General features: G+C 42.6%; 1 protein-coding gene and 1 long non-coding RNA gene across 24 annotated transcripts in view; one reads left to right on the top strand and one right to left on the bottom strand.

Annotated features, from left to right (window-relative positions):
* The window catches only part of MAP2K5 (mitogen-activated protein kinase kinase 5), a 270,688-nt gene extending 252,854 nt beyond the window's left edge, over positions 1-17,834 (bottom strand). For 16 of the 17 annotated variants that reach the window (XM_042941603.1, XM_042941608.1, XM_042941602.1 and 13 more), the window contains exons 1-2: positions 17,127-17,834; positions 10,431-10,479 (exon numbers count right to left, since the gene is read on the bottom strand). In XM_042941603.1, the coding sequence (XP_042797537.1) occupies positions 10,431-10,479; positions 17,127-17,261 (184 nt within the window). In that variant the 5' untranslated portion in view covers positions 17,262-17,834. Of the gene's footprint in view, positions 1-10,430; positions 10,480-11,669; positions 11,818-17,126 lie in introns of those variants that run through there. The other variant, XM_042941610.1, reaches the window with a different exon arrangement.
* The window catches only part of LOC122221880, a 47,447-nt gene that overhangs the window by 14,379 nt on the left and 12,050 nt on the right, over positions 1-21,018 (top strand). For 2 of the 7 annotated variants that reach the window (XR_006203494.1, XR_006203489.1), the window contains exon 3: positions 14,862-14,904. This is a non-coding gene — a long non-coding RNA (uncharacterized LOC122221880). Of the gene's footprint in view, positions 1-14,861; positions 14,905-16,921; positions 17,267-18,140; positions 18,696-21,018 lie in introns of those variants that run through there. The other 5 variants (XR_006203492.1, XR_006203491.1, XR_006203490.1 and 2 more) reach the window with 5 other exon arrangements.

Consider the following 21,018-nt stretch of genomic DNA (forward strand, 5'->3'; position numbering starts at 1 on the left):
TCACAATAGTGAAGATATGGAAACTACTTAAATGTCCACCCACAGACGAACAGATAAAGATATGGTGTATATATACATTGGAATATTATTCATCCACGAAAAAGCCGTTTGCAACAACTTGGATGAATCCCAAGGAGGGTGTTATGCTAAGTCAGAAAAAGACAAATACTATATATCACTTATATGTGAAAATTTGAAAAGCCAAACCTAAAAAAAACAGAGCGTGTGATTACCGATTACCAAGGGCTGGGGTTGGGGGCAAATGCGGAGCTTCTGCCAGAGTATAAACTTACAGTTATGAGTATAACAAGGTCTGGGGATCTAATGTAGAGCATGGGGATTACAGCTAATGACACTGTATCATATACGTGCATGTTGCTGAGAGTCAATCTTAAATGTTCTCACCACAAAAAAGAAACGGTCATTATATGACAGGCTAGAGGTGTTAACTATTGCTACACCTATTGTTGGTAATCAGTTTGTAATACGTAACTGCATCAGATCAGCAGGGTGTACACCTTAAGCGTACACAATGCTATACATCAATCACATCTCAATAGAGCTGGAAAAAAAATTTAAATAAAAGACAGTAAATTGACAGGTATTAGAAGTCATTGGAGGGTAAGAAAGTAGAAAGGCACACCAAGCAATGTGGTATAACAATAACTTAAAACACTTCCCTGTTAAAAGTCGGACACACATAGCCATTCCAGCAAACACTCTGGCTATTTGCCTATCAAACTGGATTAGCTATAGAAAGAACACTAAGCAGAAGTGTGAATCATAACAATTTACTCACGTGGCACAAAGAGTTTCAAGGTTATAAATAACGTTGTTGAAGAACACGAGGAAGTAGTAGTACTCAGTGATGAGAAGTAGAAAAAATAATCTGAACTTTTTGTCTTATCCACAGAGGTTCTTTACCATCTGACCAAAAAAGCATTACTAGATATGACCAAGGGGGGGGGGGGGGGCGTTGCATGCGATAGATCTGATACACTGGTTCACAATGAGAATTCCAGACTTCTCTACTTGCCTGGAGCATAGTAATATGATTTTCCAGCACATTAGGGAAGCAAAAGTAGAACCAGAAAGTCTATGTACTGGCTGGATTTTGTTAATGTCACTTAAAATGGAGGAAAAAATCCTAGCAAGATACCAAATAGAGTGCAGCAGATGGAAAACAAATATTATGAAGCAATCTTCACAAAATCTGCAGTGTGTCACAAATACACAAAATGGCAGAGTTTGGGAAAAGAGAATCATAACAGGCCATATGTTGTTAGCAATTTTATTTGAAGCAACATGCAATCCGAAAGAGAAACCAAGAGGAGGAACATAAAGGCCCAATGGAGGAGAGGCAGCCGCAGGTAAGGGGCGGTCAGGATGGCAAGCACAGTGCCTATCAAGGTAAACAGCAGTCAACTAGCAGACGCCAGGGAGCTGTCAGCGAAACAGCACCCACTGCAGGGACGGGGCTCGAGCGGGCTTTTGAGAGAAACAATCTAGCTTCTACAAAGAGCACAGAAAGTTAAGGCAATATATAAGATGTCATTTGTCACATTCCTTCGGTGCCAGGTGAGAGTCAATCAGAACTACAGCAAAGGCATTTTTCCAAGGCAAGAGGAAAGACATGCAAACATAACTGTAGAAGTTAGAAAGGCGTATCGACGAGAAATTATCAGAAAGGTTGTCAAGTTTAGAGCCCTTCTCGGGTGTAGCATCTAAGATCTGGACAGGACTAGCAGTCTGACTTTTATGGCCAAATCTTTACAGCCATGATTTTTTTTTTTTTTTTTGACACACACACACACACACACACACACACACACGAGAAAGAGAGAGACCATCTTTTAAAATTTTTTTTTAATGTTTATTTCTGAGAGAGAGAGAGAGAGAGAGAGAGAAAGTGCAAGTGGGAGAAGGGCAGAGAGGGAGGAGACACAGAATCTGAAGCAGGCTCCAGGCTCTGAGCTGTCAGCACAGAATCTGATATGGGCCTCGAACCCATGAACCACAAGATCATGACCTGAGCTGAAGTCAGATGCTTAACCAACTGAGTCCTTCAGGCGCCCGGAGAGAAACAATCTTATGTAGGCTCTGCACTGGGTGTGGAGCTCGATCTCACAACCCTGAGATCATGACCTGAGCTGAAATCAAGAGCCAGACACTTAACCCACTGACCCACCCAGGCACTGCTCACAGCCATGAGTTTTACTTCAGCTCCATGCCACCGCCCTCCTGATTCCTTCTTCACTCCTTTGCACCCTTCCTCTCTCCAACAAATATGTAAGTGTCCCTATGTAGCAGGCAATGTTCTGGGCACTGGGAATGGTAACAGTGGAAACAGAAAAAAGCCTTGCCCTCTAGTAGCTCACACTCTTATTGAGATAGACTGAACGGGATGAGGGCGTGGGTTGCACAGATATCTGGGGAAAGGGTGTTCCAGGCAGAGGGAACAATTAATGCAAAGGCCTTGAGGTAGAAGAATACCTGGCATATTCAGGAGACTGAAACAAAGGCAGAGTGGCTAGCACAGCAGGCGGGCGCTAGAGAAACAGATGAGTTCAGGGAATCAATGCTGTTGCAGGGTTGGGGGCAGATGAGAAAATGCAGGGCCTTGTAGGGGATTTTAAGGACTTGGCTTTTACTCCTGAGTAAGATGGAAATCACTGGACGGTGCTGAGTAGTGTGATCCCACTTCTAAAGGATCACTTTGGCTGCTATGTGCAGAAGAGGCTGTGTGGAGGCAAAAGCAGATACAGGAAGACCAGGTAGGATGCTATCATCCCAGTCCTGTCATCGTAGGTGAGGGAAGATGGTGGCCCGAACCAGGCTGAGATTCTGGGCAGTCATCATACGCTGGATATATTTTAAAGCCAGAGCTAACATGATTTTGTGAGATACAAAAGGTTTGTCCTTATTACTTCATTCCTTCAACCATCCGTGCATTCCAGAAACACGTATGAGTGTCTACCATGTGCTGGGTACTAGGACGGGGTTCTAGAGACTCAAGAATGAGCAGCATTGTCTGCTGCCCTCCAGGAATAACTAGCCTGGCAGTTGGGTAAAGGAATTAAACTGCTTAATTTTCATGCAACATAGCAAGATTACAAATAAGCAATTACTCTCATAAGACTAAAAAGGATCTGGGCTTTGCACATGGATGACATTGCAAACCAAAATTTCAGTACATAAAAGCTTTCTTCAAATAGTCTCAAATTCTAGGATGTAAAATAAACTCTCACCTGTTAAATAATCTTTAGACTGTATAATTGTGAATTACAATTTTTCATTAACCTACCTGGTTCTGCCTATAAGCAACCATTTATCTCCTACACATACTACAGTTTAAGAAAATGAAATTTCATGGGTGCCTGGGTGGCTCAGTCAGTTAAGCGTCCAACTTCAGCTCAGGTCATGATCTCACAGTTCGTGAGTTCGAGCCCCGTGTCGGGCTCTGTGCTGACAGCTCAGAGCCTGGAGCCTGCTTCGAATTCCATGTCCCCCTCTAGCTCTGCCCTTCCCTGCTCACACTCTGTCTCTCTCCTCTCAAAAAATAAAATTTTGAAAAATAAAAAAAAAAAATGAAACTTCATTTTTTCTAAATAATTTATTATTTCCAAACATTTTATAATTTAGACTTTTCTCATCCAATCATTCTTAATGAGGCAGTCTTTGCTATTTGGACATGAAGGGTATCTCCTACAGGTGTTTCTCCAGTGATCAGCTACAGTTGTCTATCACAACTTATATCATTGCAATTTTCCTTTAAGTGGTCATATTATGCCAAGTTTAAAATGATGAACTGGCTTTAAAATTTCCACCCAAATTAATCTTCCAGAAATTCATGAAACAACTGAAACGAGAAGTGAGCATAACATGATCACGGTCGGGGAAAGACATAAGTAAAATAAAGCTTTATCCTACAACCATATTTTACGAACCAAAACTCAGAGGCACAGTTTGACAAGCGCGAAGATACTTATGAAGGCTACAGACCAAATGTGTGAAGTCAGGGTGCCACGGAAAAGCGGGCCACATGGTATTCACAGGGAGAAGTCAGCATTTGTCTACACAGACTTAAAACGATTCTTTCAAGTCACCAGTAAGAATTCACCAGTCACTCTGAAGCAGCCACTTGTCTAGGGAAGAGCCAGGGGGAGGAACACGAAACAGATATGCACAGGAAACTCATCAGTGGGCACAGCTGATTTTTATCACCTCGTGTGCTGGTGTACTCATTAATCTGTTAATGAAACTGTGAAAATCAGCAGGGGTCTCCGGGCCTGTATGAAGGTCAGGCTCCTACAGCATATGTAGGGCCCGCACATGCGAACAGCCAAGATTTTTTATGGTAATGGAATTCAGCTTTATCTCAGAAGTGTTCTCACATCTGGGAAAAGACAAATTATTCAGTAACTTGTATGGGGGTCAACTGTCTATGTGCTTGAAAAATAAAGTTGGATTCCCCACCTGATTCCTCCTCTCACCAAAATAGACTGGAGATGGTACAAAATTTTCAAATCTTCTGATATTTGTAATAAAAGTACACACTCTTTTACAAAAAAAAATGCTAATACACATACGAACATATGTATGTATGCACATACCTAATGCGTGTGTGTGCTTAACCCTGTTAAAGTAGAACAAAAGAATACGGATGAATGTTTTTTCAATACCTGGAATGTGGAAGACCTTTCTAAGAATGGCATAAATCCAGAAGTCACAAAGGACAATATGATAAATCTGACCATGTAAAAATTTCAACCCTCTCTATGGGAAAAAAAAAAGCAGAGGGAAAAAAAAGACCAAAGCAAGCTGAAAGGAAAGCAGTAAACTAAACAAAAATAACTCAACAGATGAGACAAAGCCCCAATTTTCTTAATATTGGAAAATCCTTATGTCAATTAGAAACGTACAACCTAAAAGGAAAATGGGCAAAGGTGACAAACAGTTCACAGAAATTAAACAAAATGATCAAAATACAAATGAAGACACTCGAGCTCATTTATAATTGAAGACACAAAAATAAAACAATAGCATAATAATCTCTTCCACCTTTCAAATTGACACTGACTAGGAAGTTTGCTAATAAAAAATTACTCAGAGTTGGTGAGGGTAGAGAGAAATGGGCATTCTCAAACATTGTTGGTGGGAGTGTAAATTGGTTCTACCCTTTAGAGAGCAACATGGTAATAGCTATTAAAATGTAAAACAGGGGTACTCTTTGTCTCAGTAGTTCCAACTCCTGGGAATTTATCCTACAAATATATTTCCACCATGTGGAAAGATATAAGACAATGCTGTTGACTGCAGCATTTTTTCCAATACTAAAAAACCACTAACAACTTAAGATTGGTCCGTCAATAGGTTAAATAAATTAAGCCATGGCCATAAAATGAAGTATACTGTAGTCATCCAAAGGAATGAAGTCGATTTGTGCACAGTGATGTTGGAAGAGGTTATATATACCATGCATAAAAACATATATATATACATATATACATGTGCATATATATATGTATATATATATATATATATGCGCACACGTATATACAAGGTAAGTGGGGGTGGGGGAACTAGTCGCAGTATAGTATGCATTATGTACAGAGAAAACTTCTGTAAAGATACAGAACACACTGTTAAATAGTAAACTAGGGAAATGGGGACTTTTAGTTTTCGTTTCATTTGTATGCTGCTTGAATTCTTTTTTTAAGATCATCTATACCTTCTTAATTAAAAAAGAAATCAAGGGGGGCACCTGGGTGGCTCAGTCGGTTAAGCGTCCGGCTTCGGCTCAGGTCATGATCTCACAGTCCGTGAGTTCGAGCCCCGCGTCGGGCTCTGTGCTGACAGCGCGGAGCCTGGAGCCTGCTTCATGTTCTGTGTCTCCCTCTCTCTCTGCCCCTCCCCTGCTCATGCTCTGCCTCTCTCTGTCTCAAAAATAAATAAAAACATTAAAAAAAAATTAAAAAAAAAGAAAGAAATCAAGGGGCACCTGGGTGGCTAATCAGTTAAGCATCCGACTTCGGCTCAGGTCATGATCTCGCAGTTTGTGAGCTCGAGTCCTGTGTCAGGCTCTGTGCTGACAGCTCGGAGCCTGGAGCCTGGAGCCTGCTTTGGATTCTGTGTCTCCTTCTCTCTCTGCCCCTCCCCTGCTCATGCTCTGTCTCTCTCTGTCTCTCAAAAATAAATAAATGTTAAAAAAAAAAGAAATCAAGCACTATATATTGGAAAGTATTTTGCTTTGTGCTCTAGTTATAAGGGGAAAAGGACCTAAAAGGGGTAAAATGAAAAAGACTTAGGGCCATCAGTCCAAGAGGTGATCAGCACAAATGGGCCTCCCTCCCCTTATCCAGCCTAACTCCCCTCAGAAACACTACTCCCAGGAACACAAACCAGAAAGAATATCGTCACTGTAGACCTTCTGCCCCCTCAGGACAGAAGGCCCAGTCAAGTGTGGAGTCTGACTGGTCCACCACCAACCAGTTTATATCCCGTGCCTGGGTAATAACACAAATAATGCAAATAGCAAATTACTTACTTGGCTTTAGGTCCCAGTAATTGTAAGATTCTCATCTGAATATGGGCACACAACATTTCATTTTATTCAGCAAGGGTCTAAGCTAAGTACTGAGAATAAGAGTGAAATAAAACGCAGTACCTGTCATCAAGTCCTTCAAAATCTAGTGAGAAGGGAAACATGCACACAACTCATCAGAAGGCAGGCCCCATGGGTTACCTGCTCTAGCAAAGGTGTGGAGGGAGATTAGCTCCATCTGGTGGGATCAGAAGTCTTACCCAATGGATGGCCCTTCTCAGACTGAAGAATCTAAGATTACCTGACCTTTCCCCTCTTTTCCACTTATCAACTCTTTTCCTCTATATTTGTGTGAAACAAGTAAATGTGACAGTGTCCTTTCCTTGGTTGCTTAATTCACATTGCTAAAGACAATACCATCTCTTTTTTTATAAAAAAAATTAACATTTATTCATTTTTTTAAAATGTTTATTATTTATTTTTGAGAGAGAGAGAGAGATAGACAGACACAGCATGATCAAGGGAGGGGCAGAGAGAGAAACACACACACAGAATAGAAGCAGGCTCCAGGCTCCAAGCTGTCAGCACAGAGCCCGACATGGGGCTCAAACTCACAAACTGCGAGATCATGACCTGAGTCGAAGTCGGACACTTAATCGACTGAGCCAACCAGGCAGCACCCCTACCATCTCTTTTGCATAAGAAATCAATTAGTGCTAGGCATCCTTTTCAATATTAAATACAGTACCATAAATATAACTTTGATCAAAGTTTTCTTTATTTGGAAGTTGTTCCATCATAGCTCCAGACCACAGAAATGCTCAAAAATGTCAGCAAATTAGCTTACAAGCTACATCTTTCCAAATGCTTCTTCTACATAGATTCCATTTATTAGTTCAGATCTTTGGTTCAGAAAATAAGGTCATCCTAGAGCAATCATAAAAAAAGCCAGGCTGGGATTCTAAGTCTATAAGGGAAAGTATGCGGTACTCTAAGCTCAAGAAACAAAGGACTGTTATTATTTTGTCTGTGTGTGTTTTGGGGTTTTGTTTTTTGTTTTTGCCTAAAACTTGTCCAGACACAGATGGGTATAGAGTTGCCACTCTTATTTCAGTAAAGGAGTGAGATCTCCTAGAACTTAAACCTAGAAATTCACTTTTTTTTTCTGTTGTGTTAGGTGTATTCTTCAGTATTAAATATATTGCCATAAGTATTTCTTTGGCTAAAGTTTTACTTATCCAAGAGTTGTTCCATCATACCCATAAACCATAAACCCATCAGCCACGTCAACCATACTTAACACACTTCATAGGCTTCTGACACACTTGGTTATACCAAGTGCATGTTTCACAGTCAAAAACAACTGTGTTTAAACTTGGCTCCACTTCCTAGCTGATGACCCTTGGCAACCATTTCATGTCGCTGGGCCTCAGGTTCCCAAAGGTATAGTTTTCCTACCTCACAGAGTTTTTGTCAGGATTAGCAACAATTTAGGTAAATCATCTAGTCCATTGCTAGAAAGAGAGAAAGCCATCAACAAATGACAGCTAAAATGATCGATGTTATTACTATGAACCCTCACTCTGGAAGCCAGTGGGTCAAGACACTCTGTGGGACCCAGAAAGCAAGAAGTAGGAAGGACAGGGGCTCCTGGGTGGCTCAGTCAGTTAAGCAACCGACTCTTGATTTTGGCTCAGTTCATGATCTCATGGTTATGAGATCAAGCCCCACATCACGGAGCCTACTACAGATACTCTCTCTGTCTCCCTCTCCCTCTGCCCCTCCCCCGCTTGCTCTCTCTCAAAAAAAAAAAAAAAAGATAGGAAGTACAAAATAAACTTATTTTCTGTTACACTTAATCAGAATAAGTAATTTCAAGAATTTTGACAACTCCCAAAACATGTGTCAACAGTGGTTGAGAATATATACATGTTCTGGAGTCTACACGAGAAAAGTCCACTTTACCACTCACTAGCTATGAGACTTTGATCAAGCTGCTCAGAGCAGATATCCTTTCCTCAACTAAAATGGAGCTAGTAACAGTCCTTCCAAGTACTTCATGGAGATTTGTGAAGGTTAAATTAAATGAGATAACCATGGAATGTTGTTAGCACAGCATCTGGCAACAGTTAACAGATGTTAACTATCAGCCTGTCCATGAAATCCGGGGTACCACCAAGGACTTACCACAAAAGCTCTGAAGAGCTTGCAACACTAGTATTTCAGATACGTGTACCATTTTTCAATAGGACATACAGTCCAGTGTGGTTAATAAAGTACTAATTATTTTAAGAGTTTTACGCAAGTGACTTTTAAACACACGTAATGAATGCTGAAAAATATTCAAACAATAGAGAAATATAGAAAAGTAAAAAGTGTGCTCATCTAGCCAACCGTTCCCCACTCTAACCCTCAAGTCCACTTCCCAAAGGGGACACCACTGGAAACACTATGGTGGGCATTCTGCAGATCCTTGTCTCTCAAAGATACACACGAAGCTGGGAGGGATTAGCTATTTTATAAAATGGGATCACACCATACATATTATTTACTTATTCAACAATGTATCATGGAAATCTTTCCATGTCGATGCATAAAATCATTCTTTTTAGCTGCTGCTCAATTGGCTGCTGCTTCAGATAATGGATACTTTATTAATCCATTATGCTAGGAATTTAGCTTTCCTCTAATTTTTTGCTATTAAAAATAATTCCATGGGACGCCTGGGTGGCTCAGTTGGTTAAGCATCTGACTTTGGTTCAGGTCATGACCTCAAAGTTCAGAGTTTGAGCCCCACGTCGGGCTCTGTGCTGACAGCTCAGAGCCTGGAGCCTGCTTTGGACTCTGCGTTTCCCTCTCTCTCTCTTTCTCTGCCCCTCCCCTGCTCGTGCTGTCTCTCTCTCTCTCTCAAAAATAATAAATAAACATTACAAATTTTTTTTAAATTCCACAATGAATATTCTGTTTGAAGGGCATTCAACACATGTGCAGGTATTTCTGTTGAAAAGCCTCCTAAAAGAAAACCTGCTCAATCAAAGGTTTTGCACATTTTATATTTTGTTAAGTACCACCAAATTGTCCTCCAAAGAGAGCATAAATAAAAGACATTATATTCACTGTCATTAACCATCTGCGTAAAAACCAAGAACAACAAGTAAACTATCGTGTGAAGAAACCGTACATCTTCTAATGGAAAAGTGGCCTTCACCTTCTAAAAACAGATGGGAAAAAAATCCTTACTTCATCCTTCTCAACATCAGAGCCCTTGTTCTATGGACTAAACTCTCACCTTAACATTACTGGACCCTGACGTCCTTTGCAATGACTTGGCTCATGTGGAAACTCGTTTTCTAGTCCATCCTGCCCCCTCCCAATCCCCAGGCCAATTGGTTTTGGTGGGGGAGGGGACAGTGAGGAAGAAGGACTCAAGACTGAAGTGTTACTGTCACCATGTAGCAGCCACACCAAGCCCCACTAAAACAGAATTATTCCAGGCAACGCTCACTTAAAAGCTCTACTCTGTTGCTGTGTTAAAGCAGTAATGGATTACAATCTCTTAATCAGTAATCACTGGCCTACAGGTAGTTTACACGTTTCATTTCATCCCACAATATTATTACAGTGAGGAGCAAGAGCAGATAAAGGTCATGTTGGTAATTAAAGCTATATTATAGAAATATGCACACCCAAGATATGATTAAATAAGAAAATATTACTCAGTTCAGTATCATCATTAAACTTGCATTAATTTATAAATATTTAAATGTACCATATGATGATCATAAATAATCTGTTTTTGTCAGTTTCTAAAGTAATACAACCCATAAACCCTTTGAAAAATTACTGCAGAAAGAAACAGTCAAGAAAGTATACAAGCCAGACTTACATTCAAATGCTGTGGTTGTTGCTTCAGGCAGAACCTGGCCTATCACATCCTAAACAAAGAAAGAATAAAGAAACACAATTAGCCATCTTCTTTATTGCTAACATGTGGCAAATCCTAGAGGAAATATGAGAACCTGAAGAAGATTTTTGAAATGTTGGCATAAACTATAAAAACATTAGCTCATAATCACACTTAGCCCAGCAATGTGAGGCCAGAACTTAAATCTCTATTTTGGGGCAGGGGCTGGGGGAGTGGGGGGAGATTCTTTACAAAATTTCCTCTACTATGTATTCGTAACAATCTTTCCGTCTTCAACAGTATATACAAATACACTCTTGTGGGGGCACCTGGGTGGCTCAGTCGGTTAAGTGTTTGACTTTGGCTCAGGTCATGATCTCACGGTTCATGGGTTCATGGGTTCGAGCTGCGCGTTGGACTCTGTGCTGATGGGTCAGAGCCTGGAGCCTGCTTTGGATTTTGTGCCTCTCTCTCTCTCTCTCTCTCTCTCTCTCTCTGCCCCTCCCCCGCTCATGCTCTGTCTCTCTCTCTCAAAAATAAACATTAAAAAAATTTTAATAAAAAAATACACCCTTATGTATTAAACAAATAAACAGTTTCTTCTACGGGAGGCTGTGGAGTGCACTGCCAGTAGAAAGAGTAAGGGGTTTAGGAGTCAGACTAGCCTGGGTTTGAATCCCAGGTCTGCACCTACTAGCTCTGTGACTGGAAATAAATTACTTAACCTCTCTGAGCCTCAATCTGATTATCCTCCAATAGGAGTCTAGTAATACTTAGAGAGATAATGCAAAAATTAGGTTAAATAATATACATAAATTAACCTAGCACATTGTGGACACTCAAATGCAGCTTCTGATATGCAACTAGCAACATCGTGCCTTGTATTCATAGGGCAAAGAGTTCAAAAAACAAGTTTCTGTGACATATTATTCCAATAATGCCATAACCTATAATGCTACATTTGATACAAACAATTTTTATCAACCTTTACTCCTAAGCAACTGGAAAACATATATTGAATGACACTGGAACAGAGTTAACCTAGGCTACAAAAAAAATTTTTTTTAAGTTTATATATTCTGATACCAATATTTAAAGGAACCTGTAAAGTTGAAATCTTAAAAATCAGTCTATGGAGACAGCTTAGCTCAAGAGGCATGGGACATCCTCAAGAAATAGCCAGCACTGGGAAAGATGACCCTCCGTGATGTCCAGCCCCACCTAAACGGTCTGCAAACCTCACTGCTCTCCGGGACTCTGCCGCAACGTCCCTCCTGGGCTCTGCCAGAACTGGCACCAGGCAGCCGGGTGACAAAGCGGCTTACGGTAGTTCTCAGCAGGGAGCCCACAGCCCTTCCAAGCGGGGCACTTAGCAGAGTGGCGGCTGCAACTTCCTTCTGAAGGCAGTTCTTTAGAAGCTTTTGCTGCAGTGGAAATTTGCATAATAGCCTCGCCTCCAGAGTGCCTTTTTTTCCCCTCAAAAATAAATCTGTGCATATAAAATTGATCAAAGAGAACTATCTTAGGCAACCCTCGCTCATTAGACCCAAAGGAGGTTATTTTTTTTCCTTCTGACTCTAGTCTTACCACATGAAACATCAACTCTGAGGAAGTATTTGTAAAAAAAAAAAAAAAAAATCGAGTGTTAAAAAAATTCTGCACACTTGTAGGTAAAAGTATTTATTGACAGGTAAATGGAAACTGTAGAGTGAGTATGGAATAAATTCTACAGACAGCTAGTGTAAAGCCTGACCGTGTGGGCTGGAGCCAAACAGCTAGGGCTGGACCTTGACTCCGCTGTTCAGCAGCTCGGTGACTGAGTCTATCCGGGCCGTGAGATCATAACTGTACCTACCTCGTAGGACGAAATGAGTTCACATTTATAAAGTGATTTTAAGAGTGTCTAGCACATGGTAGGTGCCACAATAGTGTCTGTTAAATTAATAAAACAAGTCACTGATGACTGGAAAGTTATAGAGCTTACCTAACAACGAAACCCAAAATTTCAGCACCTGAGGACTGGTGGATAGTTCACTCCCATCATCCTTCCAGAGCATCTATTGAGGACCTTTTCTAACTAGTGGTGTGGTTAAAAACAAGCTGGGGGATACCACCCCCAACCCTCCACGTCGACGTTACTTTCAGGGAACTCTGATCACCTAGATCTTGTGCCATGAACTCTACAGCATTAGCAAACTAATTTAGGATCCTTCCTACTTATGAATAGCAGATCCCATCAAACAGCAAATTTCTAATAACTAGCTAAAAACCTTGGGGGGCAGCAGTGCCCCTTTTGCCCATCACCATAAACAAGGAGTCACATAGGCTTTACACCTAATGTGGGGAAAAAGAGTAAAAAAAAAAAAAAAGCAAACTTGCTTGAGGGATCATGTGAACACAACCAGCCATATCGTTCTCTTAAAGCAAATAAGATGGGGCTTATCATAATGCTGAAGAGTTGAAAAGTTTCAAAATTAGTTAATGCCTACTGGTCATTTCTAACCAGGACATATTTAATAATTTTATGTATATTTTACAGTTATATTTTAAGTGACTTATGTCCAGGAAAAAAGAAAAAGCCCTCTGTTATTCACAACATAACATTTACCTAAAGAAGGCTTCAAAAGAAAATTTAAATTTAAATATTTTAATGGTGATCATTTCTTGGTCGTTTTCTTCTCCATGTTTTTAATATACCAATCAAATATATGATGGACCAAAAGTATAATTAAGCATCTACACATGCCAGGAGCATAAAGATCACAAAGCTATAGGCTACAGAACAGTAAGATTTAGGAAGATTATAGTCTGGTCACTGAGATAAAGACAAACCTAAAAGAATAACAATACAGCGCACTTATAGGCTGATAAGAGCCAGACAAAAGACATAAATACAGTATTTGCTAACTCAGGAGGCAGAAAAAAAATCACAGGCTCAGTCTAGATAAAAACTTCACAGATGAGAGGAAATCTGAGCTGGGACTTGGGAGACAGGATTCAAACACCAAGAGGAATAGGGGGAACATTCTCTTGTACCACTAATTGCGATCTCCTGCACAATTTTCCCCAAACCGGAGATTGTGTCTACAAGGAAAAGAACACAGAAAGCTGAAACACAGATAATCAAATGTCTCTGCCCTTGAAGACCAGCTAGGCCTACTTTACCCTGCAGCCAGTCCCGAATTATTCAGACCCAGACACAGGCCCAGGGAGGCTAAGTGCCTTGTCCAAGGTCTCCCAGCTATTTGACAGAGCAGTGATGAGAGCCCTCGACTACAACCTCAGGTACAAAACACTCTCAGATACAGATGACTCAGTGACCACAAACTGCTTCTGGCTTCTGTGTCTGGTCCTACCAAAAACGAGCTGTGTGGCTTTAGCATTTTCTCCCTCTGGGGTTCACACTTCTGAATTTGAAAACTGGGGAGAAGAGAGTTATATGAAATGAGGGGGATGCTTCCAGATTTCATTTGGCTTTAAATTTTAAGGTTCCAAGCCAAAGATGCTGATATAGCTGTCGGTTTTTGACAATTTCTTTTTTTTTTTTTAATGTTTATTTGGAGGGAGGGTGCAGAGAAAGGGAGACAGAGGGTCCAAAGTGGGCTCTGCGCTAATCGCAGAGAGCCCGATATGGAGCTCGAACTCACAAACTGTAAGATCATGACCTGAGCCGAAGTCGGACGCTTAACCAACCGAGTCACCCAGATGTCCAGTTTTTTGACAATTTTTTGATGAAAAGATGACGTGACCCTGGTGAAGAAATCACAGGTGTCCACCAGGATCTGTACGTGCAGTTCGTAGAGCCTGCTATAGGAACACAGGAGATAGCACAGCACCCATTGTCAAGAGCCCTTCATCAGGGCTCTAAACATGCTCCACCTGGGCTTACCTGCACATAGGCACATGTGAGGACACAAGGCACTCTAGATGGTAGAACCGATTGTCCAAAGTTTACTTTAAAGCCAATCAGCCTGGGTGGCTCAGTCAGTTAAGCATCCAACTTCAGCTGAGATCATGATCTCGCAGTTTGTGGGTTCGAGCCCCATGTTGGGCTCTGTGCTGACAGTTCACAGCCTGGAGCCTGCTTCGGATTCTGTGTCTCCCTCTCTCTCTGCCCCTTTCCGGCTCATGCTCTGTCTCTTTCTCTCAAAAATAAATAAACGTTAAAAAAAAAAAAAAGTAAAGCCAATCAGCCTGGAGCCAAGGTACAATAGAGAGATGCTTAAGAAGCAAAAGACCCAGGCCCTGTCCCTTATGTTGTAACAACAATACTTACAGAGCATTTACCTCATTCCAGATTGTTCTAAGTGCTTTATATGTATCAACTCCAGTAGTCCTCATACTCTATGAAGTGGGCATTATTTTCATCCTCTACCCCTCACTTTTTTTTCTTTCTTTTTTTTTTTTTTACAGGTAAAGAACTGAGACACAAAAGACACTTGCCCAAGTGAGTCTGGTAAGGCTTTCAATTTAAACCCAGGCAATCTGGCCCAGAGTTTGTGTTTGTGAACACTGTATCACTCTGTTCTAAATATCTTCTGTTATTTCAAATGAGCAAAGCGAAAGAAAGCTCACACCTTTCTCATCACAGACACGATCTCACTTAATCTTCACAAGCCTTGAAGGCAGGTATTGTCCCCATTTTACAAGTAAGGAAACTGAGGCTAAAAGAGGTAGAGAGACTTGTCTAGTTAAGTGAGACTGCTTGCAATTAAACTCACTTTTTTTTGAGAGAGAGCGAGCGAGAGAGAGAGAGCACGCACAGGGCAGAGGGGGAGAGAGAGAATCTGCAGCAGGTTTCATGCTCAGCACAGAGCCTAATGCAGGCCTCGATCTCATGACCCTGGGATTATGACCTGAGCTGAAATGGAAGAGTTGGACACTCAACTGACTGAGCCACCCAGTCGCCCCATGAAACCCACGTTTTGATTCAAAACCTACCTAGCAGGCTGTCCGCAAAACCATAACCGCATGCATATGTTTTAACGCTCCCTTTGAAATATCTCAACAAATATTTCAGGGTCCTACGGAGCACGAGAAAGAGGGGAAATGAATGTCCATCTCCTCCGGAAATGCACCATTTACTGGAAGGGAGAGATAAAACTGTGACAAAACCTGCGAGCTTTGCCCGAACGATGCTGTGGGAACACAGAGGAGGGGCACGTAACCAAGACTACGGTAGAGGAAAAAGGAAGCTGGGCTCTGAAAGGACACGTAGGAGTTGGCTAGCTGAAGAAAAGCACCGAGTGGAGACAGCCTAGGAGAACTAAAGTTAATTCTATGTAACCTGGAGCACAGGATGCTCGTGGGGTGTGGTGAGAGGTGAGGTGTGGTGTGGTGTGGTGCCAGGCAGGCAGAAGCCAATCCAGACGGGCCTAGAGGACCATGCTAAAAAGTCTGGGCTTTGTCACAAGAAGAAAACTATATGCACGTGAGTGCGCGAACTCCAGACACAAAGAGAAGGGTAACATTTGCTGGACAAGACTGGAAGCTGCTGGCTCACTCCAGCCTCTGGACTCGTAGCCCAGACACCTGAAAATCTGTGATGGTCTGGATGGTCAGCAACATCCAGAAGTCAAAATATAGGTACAGGAATCAAATTTTGATGGTGGCACCTATGACAACCAAAAAAAAAAAAAAATCACATCACAGATCTCCCTCCTCCCAAGAACCTTTACCCAGCCCCATCTTATTCTGCAGGTAACTTCCGCTATAGATTTAGTACCTGCAACATGCTTCTGGGTATGTCAGTTCTGCCTCTGATACCTCAATTATTCAATATATAAAATGGGCACAATACACTCTATCTCAAATGTCTGCTAAAAGATGAGAAATGGCAGTGCAGCACATGGAAAAAAACGACTAAGTAAGGAAATCTGAGTTCTAGTACTGACTCCCCCACTCGTGAGCACCACTACTTTGGAAAAAGTTTCACCTCACTACTCCTCAGTAACTATCTCAAAAAAGATAAGAGGTCTCAACAGACCACTGCTGAGGTTACACTCTGCTCTCACATTCCATGACTTTATCTGAAATATATCCTGAGAATAATAACACAGCATTGATTCTCAGATGCACCTTTTCCTCCACTTTTAACATCTCTGAAATTGGGCTGCTTTTGTATAATGCACAGCATGTCACAGTTTAACAGGCAGTGTTTTTGTTTTGTTTTTTTTTTCTTTCTGAGTGGTACACAAAATAGTATCTTAAAACCAATGGCACCTTGGGTTTGTTGAAACATGGTAATTTCCAGTTGCCTAGTTTCTCTTTCCCTATTGGTCACCAAGTTCAGGGAACTCTGTAGAAAGACATGGCTGGAATCTGGCCAGGGACATTCCGAGAAACACTTAGGGGAAAAAAAACTTCTAGACTCAGCTTTTTGCATCCAGTTGATGCTTCTGTGTGTATGTCCCAGTCCAGCTGCGAGCTCCTTGAGGGCAGGGGTTCAATCTGATTCATCTCTATTTCCCCAGGGTCCTGCACATTTGCCAGATTTCAGTCCATGCAATTAATCAATGTCTGTCGTGGAAGCAATAAAACTGCCCCCACAGGAGGCCAGCAATGGCCACGGCCACTAGCTTGGGCAACCAGGCTGAGATTCAGCGGTCAAGGTGCTGACTACCCCACAAATCCCTGCGCCCTCCTCAATGGGTTTTGGACACTGAGATTACCACTCACCAGCACATCCCTGAAGAGTAACTGCGGCCCGGAGTGCACTGTCCAGTCCACCGCGCCACTATTTGGAATCTTGATACGAATCACCAGCACCTGGTTCTCCATGGCATGGAAGGGGCCAAAGGCCAGCCACAGCATTACAGGTTACAGGGGCTCACATCCTGGGGCAGGAGGTACCCACTGGATCCTGGTTAGGCGAGGACTCCAAAGGGTGACAAGGGGACGGAGGGGAACAGGGCAGGGGGTCGGGGGAGTGAAGAAGAGGGATGGTCTGGAAGGGACCCGCAGGCAGCAAGCCAGGCCCAGCCTGTATGGGGTTGGGGCTGCCTCTCTGTGAGCGTGGACGGGGCACGAGGCAGGGGCCAATATAAACTAACGGGGGTCAGAGGGTTCTGGAGTTGGGAAAGAGGGCGAACCGGATCGTGAAGCCCCCTGCCGTCTGTGTGGGTGTGAGGAGATGACCCCGTTTTAGGGAGACAGAGCGGCAGGTGTCCACTCTTCCTTAGTGGAGAGGGGAGGGTCCCCGACTGGAGGGGACTCAGTCGGGGGCTGTTTCGAAGGAGACCCGGGGCCGCCAAACCAAGCGAGAGTCGAGGAGGGCCCTCCGTCGGGAAGCGAATCCTGTTCCCCACCCCGAGTCAGAGGGCGCGGCGCGCGCGGGCCCGGCCCCAGCCGCCCCGGGCCGAACGTTCCGGCTGCGGCGGCAGCGGCAGCGGCAAAAGGAGAAGGAAGGCGCGGCGAGGGCACTGTTACTCCGGAACCAAAACGCACGGCACCGGAACCCCGGGAGCCGGAGAGAGGGACCCGCCTCCCGCGGCGCCATGTTGGATGAGGGCAGCTCCCGGCCAGCCCCGCCACCGCGCCCCGGCGGGCGGGACCCGAGGAGCGAGCGCGAGGGGCGGGGACGAGCACGAGGGCCGGGCTAGGCTGGCCCGTCGGGAGGTCTCCGTCGGCCCGTGGTCGCCCGCGGCGACCGAGTGACGCTCCTTTCTTTTCCACTCGCGACCCTCGTTAAAGGCAGCCGGGTGAAACCATCTAGCAAACGAAGGAGGAAACTAAACTGGGCTTTTGGCGGACTCCGGCCCAGCTGTCGTCTTAAAATTGCGTACTGTTGGCGGAAGCCCCAGAAAGACGAAACTCCACCTCGCCTTTATACCTACTTTGTGAAGCCCTTTACCTTGACGGGGTTTGTGCACCAAATCAAGAGTAAGGCAAGAACTCAACACTGTTTTCCCCTTCTTCCACTCCACAGATACAGAATTATCATAGTCTTCCTCCCACTTGAGCAAACAGTGTATGATTTTTTTGTTGTTCTTTTACCCCACGATTGCCCTGAAATAGCAAACAGCCCCCCCATTTAAAAGCAACAGTAAAAGAAAAAAAAAAAAAAATTCAGGGAAGAGTTTAACTGCCAGGGGACAGCTGGAGTACTGGCACCCTGTTCTCTTATTAAATCATTGCAGAAAATATCTGGTCTAGTCCGTAAAATTTCAACCAGATAGCAATGTTTACACAATCGGTGATACCACAGGCAGTAGCAATAACCCTCGGTTGTTTTAAATGCCTTGTTAACCTCAGATTTTAAAATGCATAATTGTGTTGATCTATGGTTTCTATATAAAAGTTTGTTTACAAATCGCATTGTGTAGGTTGGACCATAATCTCCTGCTAATGAACGTGCTCATGTCGCTTTAGAGTGCTGAATTTTATATAAATTCGGTGGGAGAGGAGTGATCATTTCCCCCCCTCACACTCAGAATTTATTCATGCAAGAGAAAAAATAATTTAAATGTTGGTTAGTTTAAGTAGAACACCAAAAATTTTTGTGCATATATTTCTCTGCCTGAGTTTCTTTTATATTTAATTCAAAAGTCCACATAGGAGATAAATTGTCTCTTTTTTAGTTACTGTAAATTAATAGCTTAGGTAGAAATTCATTTAATCAGATGCTCCAGATATTCTGAAATTGCCCTTTTCCACCCGTACCTCAGTCCTGTGAGAAATAAACAGTTTGCCCAAGGTACCCATGTACTTTTTTATTGAAAGTTCATTTCCTATTATTTGAGAATATAGACCACAAAACTGGAGATTTTCTATGAACCTATTATTTGTTAAAACAGCTTTTTAATTCATAGTACTATGGGGAAAACCAACCCAATTTGTACTTTCAATTCTTCTGGATGGAGATATACCCCAAAGTGGAATTGCTGGGTCATACAGTAATTCTAGTTTTAGAATTCTATTGCTGGACCATTCTTTTTTTTTTTTTTTCTTTTAAGTGTATTTATTTTGAGAGAGACAGCGAAAGAGCACAAGCAAGGGAAAGGCAGAGAGAGAGCAAGGCAGAGGATCTGAAGTGGGCTCTGTGCTGACAGCAGAGAGCCTGATGCAAAGCTTGAGCTCATGAACCCAACAGTGAGATCATGAGATCACGACCTGAGCAGAAACCAAGAGTCGGACGCTTAACCAACTGAGCCACACAGGCGCCCCTACTGCTGGACCGCGGTAAGTGCCTATGGACACCGTGCCTGGAAAAGCACATTCTGCCGGTCTTGACTTAAACGTTACCTTCTAATTGCAGCCTTCCTTTAGCACACACTATGGCAATTACAAACCAGCCCCCAAAACACTCCATTCATAGATACAAGCCAGTTTATTTTTCTCCTAGCACGTATCTAACATGTCACAGGTTTTACTCATTTGCCTGTCTCCCCAGTAAACTATAACTTAATGAGGGGAGGGAACTATATGTGTTTTTTTTATTCACTGCCATGCCCCTAGTACCTAAAATAGTACCTGGCACATAGCAGGCACTTGAATAATAGCTGTTGAGTGAATGAATGGATCCTGAAGGCAAAGTGGACTGAAGAATAAGAATGCAACTGCCCTGTGCACCTCCTGCCTGTCTTGAGCCTCACTTGCTCCTTTGCTTTTCCACCATCAAGACTGCGACAACAGGGGTGCCTGGGTGGCTTGGTCGGTTAAGCGTCCGACTTCAGCTCAGGTCATGATCTCACGGTCCGTGGGTTCAAGCCCCGCGTCGGGCTCTCTGCTCCTCCCCTGTTCATGCTCTATCTCTCTCTGTCTCAAAAATAAATAAACGTTAAAAAAATTAAAAAAAAAAAAAAAAGACTGCGACAACAATCATTATAGACTCCCAAAGAACTACAGATTTTATAGCAAATATTGATTGCCTCCTGTGTTCGAGAATTCCACTTACCTCCTTCAGGGCCTACTGTGGGCCCTTATGTATAAAGCTCAAATATTTGTTGATTAATTTTGATTTAAAAGAACATGATGAAAATAGAGGATGAAAACAGTAACTTTACGGTGGAGAAACCTAGCAGACACCATCCTAACCAAGCGGTCAAGGTTAACATCCCCAGTAATAAGTCATGTTGGGATCATGTGCTGTCTAATATGATGCAGTAAGAAGGGCACTTGACCTCTGTGGTCTTGTCCCCCAAACTCATGACCCCAATCTAATCATAAGAAAAACATCGGACAAACCGAAATTGAGGGACATTCTACATAATACCTGACAAGTACTCCTTAAAACTGTCAAGGTCATAAAAAACAAACTGTTCACAGACCTGAGAAGACTAAGAAGACATGATGACTGAATGCAGTCTGAGACCTTCAATGGAATCCTGCAACAGGAAAAGAACAGTAATGAAAAGCTGGTGAAATCTGCACAGAATCTGCAGTTCAGTTAGCAATAATGAACCAGTGTTGATATCTTTTGGCAACTAAGTTACATGAGGTGCTAATATCAGAGAAATCTTGATGAGGGTTTATAAGGAACTCTGTACTACCTTTGCAATTTTTCTGTAAATCTAAACACACCAGCAATCGTGTCTTGGGAATATTACTTGCAAGAGGATATAATTATATA

This window comes from Panthera leo, chromosome B3 (genome assembly GCF_018350215.1).
Source record: "Panthera leo isolate Ple1 chromosome B3, P.leo_Ple1_pat1.1, whole genome shotgun sequence".
NCBI lineage: Eukaryota > Metazoa > Chordata > Mammalia > Carnivora > Felidae > Panthera > Panthera leo.